This window comes from Micromys minutus (assembly GCF_963924665.1).
Source record: "Micromys minutus genome assembly, chromosome: 16".
NCBI lineage: Eukaryota > Metazoa > Chordata > Mammalia > Rodentia > Muridae > Micromys > Micromys minutus.
Genome location: NC_137985.1, coordinates 18,069,417 through 18,075,335, shown reverse-complemented (window position 1 = coordinate 18,075,335; position 5,919 = coordinate 18,069,417). Strand labels below are relative to the sequence as shown.

Here is a 5,919-nt window from a genome sequence, read left to right as displayed (position 1 = left end):
GGAACCAGAGCCGCCCTGGCGCCAGGCAAGCCTTTCCCCGCTGACCTGCCACCCTAGCCCCTTCTCACCCATTTTAAAGACCCGGAGACGGGTTGGAGACAGGACACCTGACTAGAGAGCCCGGTTCAGTCGGTGGCTGGACCTCGCCAGAGGCTGTGAGCACCCCAGGAGTCGAAGGCAGGTGGTACCGAAACCAGGTCCCGGGACCCCCTCAACTCCGGGGACTCTGAATCTTGGAGGGGAGGCGCCAGGTAAAGGCAGAGGCAGGTTTGGGGCGGGGAAACCGAGGCACCCGCCCTCTGCAACTCAGGACCCAGTAGGGCAGGCAGGGAGCTGTGGGCGAAGGCTGGCCGGCGCCGCCTCTTCACAACTCGTGCAGCCCCGAGCGGCCGGTCGGCGGCGGATCCGCAGCTCAGTTGGGTAGGCACAGCTTGTTCTGAACCCTGGACCCACCTCCAAGGTGAGACTCGCCGGGCCAGGCCGGTGCTCTGCCTCCCACGGGGGAGGGGTCTCTGTCTGTTCAGACTACCCCACTTCCTTCCTGTTCCTCTCTACTGAGAGGTGCAAGTGGGGAATGCATAGCAAGTCCCTTCGCTGGGTGACCCGGGGTGAGTCACTGACCCTCTCTGAGCTTTTATGCAAAGCACCGAACCAGGGATTCCGGAATCCGCGCTTGCAGGGACCAGAGGGATTGGTGGTGAGTGTGGAAGGAACGAGTCTGGAAAGAATGGGCTGGCTGGTGTGTGGAGCCTAGGAGGGAGGGGAGGAGGTGAGGAGCTGGCCACACCTACAACAGCGCTGGGCTCTGCGGTCAAATGGGCCTGCAGCTGGCTGCTGTGGGTGCCAAGGTCAAAAAGCTACAGCCACGTGGTGTGTGCTTTCTGGAAGTTCCTCAGACTGGAACCGGGCGTGGGGTGGAAGGCCATGGAAACGGGTGGACAGAACTTCCTGGAAAACATCGCGGCTGTTTATGGGAGCGAGGGGGACTTAGACGTTCCCACGCCTAGGTGACTTCAAGCACACAATTTACACTAGGGATACAGCAGGACTTATGGATACAACATACAGAAAAGACGGGGGTCTGTTACCTGGGCGCCAAAGGGGAATTACTTAATAATTCCAACACTTGGGAGGCATCCTTGGCTACATAGCAGGGGAGTTAGGGATCAGTCTGGGCTTCTTGAGACTGACAGAAAGAAAAGAGAATTGGGGCATATGTCACAGGCAAGCCACTGAGGTTCCCATGCTAGAGCCGAAACACCCACCCAGAAAAAGTGACATCGAGTTACAGGTGGCCAAGGGTGTAAGGAAACAGATGTTCAGGTGCATGCCTGGAACAGCCTCAGCACAGTGTCAATCAAACACGGGACCTACAGATGCCCAGCACACATTACCATGAGACCCGGTGCTAGCTTCGAGAAACTTCTCACGGTCCAGCCTGGCCTGGAATGCCCACCCCCTTCCCCAGCCCCATTTCCAGTTCTGGGGAAGTTCGGTGCTCACATGACCCAAGGGGAGGGCTTCTGGACAGTCCTCGGAGAAAAGTCATCATCTTTCCTAATGATGCACCTCTGGCCCAGAGAATAAAGACTCAGTGGCCGCAGCTTCTGTTCCAGGAGCTTAGTTGCTTCTTGCAGCCTAGCCTCCCTGAGCACCTGTGCTTCCTCCACGGTGAGTGACAGAGGAGCAGGTGGTGGAAGAGGCCTGTGGGGCCACCTTCCCTAGCTCCTCAGCTCCTTGCAGGCCCATCTGCTGCTGATGTATCTGTGGGACTGACTCTGTAGGTAGCTAGTGTGTGTGTGTGTGTGTGTGTGTGTGTGTGTGTGTGTGTGTATCTGTCTGTGTTTCTGTGTGTCTGAGTTGAAACCTGTCTCATGTCTTTCTTACCTCAGACTTTCTGTTTCCATTTTCCACACTTCCAATGTAGCTGAGGCTGGCCTTGAACTTCTGATCCCGTTGCTCCACCTCCGTAGGGCCTGAGTTTATAGGCATGCACCATCAGACCAGGCTCAGCTGGCTGGTCTTTGTTGGGATTCTCAGGATCTTGCTCTCTGTCCTCACCACAGACTCCAGACTCTCTCCTCCCTCACAGATGGATGCACTGTCGGTGCTGCTATGCCTGCAAATCCTGTTATTCCCACTCCTGGCTCACTGTACGGCCCCGCCTTCTACCCTGAGATTTGTGGCTGTGGGTGACTGGGGAGGAGTCCCCAATGCCCCTTTCCACACAGCTCGGGAAATGGCCAATGCTAAAGAAATCGCCAGAACTGTGCAGGTTATGGGTGCTGACTTCATCATGTCCCTGGGGGACAATTTTTACTTCACTGGAGTGCACGATGCCAATGACAAGAGGTTCCAGGTATGTGCCCAACAGAGGCAGAGGTGACAGTGGGGAGGCCACTCCACGCTGGGACCTTCCTCTGGGGAGGGCAGAAGGCAGAGGGACTCCTATGGGTACCTCGGACATCCGATGGCTCCCTTCTCTTGGCTTCTGATTCGGTGGAAGCCGTGGAGTGACTGTTGACCCCAGGGGAGGGATGCCCTCACTGTCTGTCACAGGAAACCTTTGAGGACGTGTTCTCTGACCGTGCCCTCCGAAACATCCCCTGGTATGTGCTGGCTGGAAACCACGACCACCTTGGCAATGTCTCGGCACAAATTGCCTACTCCAAGATCTCCAAGCGCTGGTGAGCCCGTCCCTTCCCCTGAAGAGGCTGCACTCCAGGCTTTTGGGAGAGAGAGAGAGAGTGTGTGTGTGTGTGTGTGTGTGTGTATTTTATATATATGGCTGCCAGGGATGGAGTTTAGGTTGTCAGGCAGCTGGTGCTTAACTCACTGAACCATGCACTACCCTCAGAAGGTCTGTGTTGTGGGGTTTTGTTGTTGTTGTTGTTGTTGTTGTAGTCCATGCTGGCCTTGAACTGGCTATGTAGCCGAGGATAATCTTGAACGCTGTTTCTAACTCCCAAGGGGTAGATTTCAGACATGCACCACAGTACTCAGCTGCTTGGTTTTGAGATGGGATCTTGCTATGTAGGTCTTGGCTGGTCTCAAAATTAAGATTCTCTTGCCTCGGCCTCCAAAGATGGGATGGCAGATGTGTGCCACTGTGCCTAGCCAAAGAAGCCTTGTGAGGCCGAGGAGCATACTGAGTCAGGAAAGCGCGTGGGAAGCAAACAGGAGGACTTGAGTTCAGTCCACAGAGTCTGTGTTGGAAGCAGAGCGGAGGCACATGCCTGTAGCCGTGGTGCTGGGGAGGTGGAGACAGGAGCCTGGACTCAATGGCTAGCCAGCCTAGCTGAACCCATGAGCCCCACAACTCAGTGATGCCCTGTCAGAAAACAAGACTGAGAGATAAGTTGAGCGTCTCAGTGGGTACAAAGTCACTTGCCCGAGTTCAATCCTGGGAACCCATCATGAGAAGAGAACCCATGACCAAAAGTTGTCCTCTGACCCTCACCCACACAGCCTAATAGTAAAAAATGGAAACAAACAAAAAAAAAAAAAAAAAAATGAACAAAAGTAGCTAAGCTGTTGGAGGATGGAGGGGCCAATCCCAGGGTGGGACACACGCCAGGGTCAACAAGAGACCTTGTCTCAAATGAGCAAGATAGAGAGTGACAGAGGACACTGAGCGGCTGCTGTGGCTTCTGTGGATGCATGGGTGTGTCCACCCCACCACACAGAGAAATACACCAAAAAACTCAAGATGAACAACTCTGAGGAACAACAGCTCAACTTGAGGACCCTGATTTCTATGCACATGTGCACACATGGATATACATGAGCACACACACATACACACATTTTAGAAAGAGGTGCTTTGCCTCTGGGTTTGTTTTCCAGCACCCATATGGTGGCTCACAACCCTCTGTAACTCCAGTCCCAAAGGATCCTTTTCTGGCCTCCACGGGCACGGCGTGCGTGTAAAACACAGACACATTCAGGCAAAACATTCAGGCATATGAAATATGAAAATAAATAATAAAATCTAAAAAGAAATGTTTTAAGATTTAAAAAAAGAAAAAAAAAATACAAGTAGGAGGTCCTTCGGCCAGACCAACTTTAGTGTGTCTCTGCTTAAAATGTTTTCCTCACAACTCTGTCCCCTCCACAGGAACTTCCCCAGCCCTTACTACCGTTTGCGCTTCAAAGTTCCACGGACAAACATAACTGTGGCCATCTTCATGCTGGACACAGTGATGCTGTGTGGTAACTCTGATGACTTTGTGAGCCAGCAGCCCAAAATGCCCCGAGACCTGGGAGTGGCCCGCACCCAGCTGTCCTGGCTCAAAAAGCAGTTGGCAGCAGCCAAGGAAGACTACGTTTTGGTGGCCGGTCACTACCCCATCTGGTCCATTGCTGAGCACGGACCCACCCGCTGCCTCGTCAAGAACTTGCGGCCATTGTTGGCCACATATGGGGTCACTGCCTACCTGTGTGGACATGACCACAACCTGCAGGTGAGCGCTCTGTAGAGAGGACGGGGAACTCTTACTATACTGCAATGTGCACGGGTGCACTCTTGTTCAGAGGGCCTCTGCAGAATACTGGACTAGAATTCCCCAATGAGGGTCTGGGATCATGGCTCAGCAGTAGAACCCTTACCAAGAATCCTGTAGAGAAGAGATGGGGGCCCGTGTTAGAGCTCCGGATTAGAATCCCCCAGTGAGGATCTGGGGGTGTGGTTCAGCGTTAGAGCTCCCGACTAGAATCCTTCCAGTGAGGGCCTGAGAAATCGAGTGCTTGCCTACCAAGCCAGCAGTCATGGATTTTATCTTCAGCACTGCCGAAACAAAAAGACTTCCTAAATGTCAAAGTAACTCCAGGTTGTGCCTGTGAAGTGGGATCCACTCTTGCAGATGGGGAAACGGAAGCTAAGAGAGGTTATCCACCTCTTGCTCAAGGTAGTTCTGTGGTCAGGGGTAGACCTATTTCCACCGTTGAGCCAGCTCTAGGTGAAGCCCCTGGTCATCCCCTAGCCAGGGCTGGGATGATCAACCTTGTATACTCTACCCCCAGTATCTTCAGGATGAGAACGGTGTGGGCTATGTGCTGAGCGGAGCCGGCAACTTCATGGACCCCTCTGTGCGACATCAACGAAAGGTCCCCAACGGCTACCTACGCTTTCACTATGGATCTGAGGACTCCCTGGGTGGCTTCGCATACGTGGAGATAAGCCCCAAAGAGATGAGCATCGTGTATGTGGAAGCCTCTGGAAAATCACTCTTCAAGACCAGCCTCCCCAGGCGACCCAGACCCTGAACACTTACAAGGGTCTTGCTCATCCCCTAATGGGTCTGAGAGAGGAAGCCTCTGCCCTGGTACTCTGGCAGAGTGGGAAGGGGGACCACAGATGCTCATATCCAAGAAAGAAGTATGCTCACACCGACTGGCCCCCACAGCCAAGCTTACCCCTGATGTTCTGGGGTAGAGCTTTCTTGGGAGTGGGGCTTTCTTTTAAGTCAAGCATCTTTCTGTCACTGCTATCCAATAAAATAGTTGACAAGGCTGTACTTGTCTCCAGAATGGCTGTGTCATCAAAGTTAAAATGTATGTAAAATGCATGTGCAAATCCAAGGTTAAAAATGTACGTACACATGTGGTAGACGCAACCCTATTGGGCATGTGGAAGTCAAAGGTCAACGTGTGGGGGGGGTCTTCTCTCTCCTACCATGTGGGTCCCCGGGGATCGAATACAACAGGTTCCACTTGATGGCTAAGCCATCTCTCGAGCCCTGCCTTCCATTTCTCAGTCTGACACATAGCCAACTAACTTTATACCTGGGCATTAACCCTCCTACCCCAACTATGAGTCTGAGACATCCAGAAACCATGGAATCAAGGCCTCTTTCATACTAGCCAAGGGCTATACCACTGAGCTACAGGCTTAACCTGTTTTTTTGTTTGTTTTTGAAG

The 5,919-nt window shown here is 53.1% G+C and overlaps 1 protein-coding gene across 2 annotated transcripts; it reads left to right on the top strand.

Moving 5' to 3' along the window:
- Positions 1-363: 363 nt before the first annotated feature.
- On the top strand, positions 364-5,412 carry ACP5 (acid phosphatase 5, tartrate resistant). Of its 2 annotated transcripts, none has more exons than XM_080930302.1 (5): positions 364-460; positions 2,067-2,359; positions 2,560-2,687; positions 4,118-4,463; positions 5,023-5,412. In XM_080930302.1, exons 2-5 carry the CDS (start codon positions 2,093-2,095, stop codon positions 5,263-5,265), a joined length of 984 nt encoding a protein of 327 aa, XP_080786428.1. In that variant the 5' UTR covers positions 364-460; positions 2,067-2,092; the 3' UTR covers positions 5,266-5,412. The 2 variants fall into 2 exon arrangements, with proteins under 2 accessions (XP_080786428.1, XP_080786427.1); XM_080930301.1 differs by having other exon boundaries at positions 391-460; positions 2,093-2,359.
- Positions 5,413-5,919: the final 507 nt, after the last annotated feature.

What these genes read in the sequence shown, in the direction of transcription:
- ACP5 (XM_080930302.1), top strand. Translation starts at nt 2,093, where the DNA reads ATGGATGCACTGTCGGTGCTGCTATGCCTGCAAATCCTGTTATTCCCA. An exon ending in CCAATGACAAGAGGTTCCAG is followed by an intron (nt 2,360 to 2,559) that starts GTATGTGCCCAA and finishes TGTCTGTCACAG; the next exon opens with GAAACCTTTGAGGACGTGTT. An exon ending in GACATGACCACAACCTGCAG is followed by an intron (nt 4,464 to 5,022) that starts GTGAGCGCTCTG and finishes CTCTACCCCCAG; the next exon opens with TATCTTCAGGATGAGAACGG.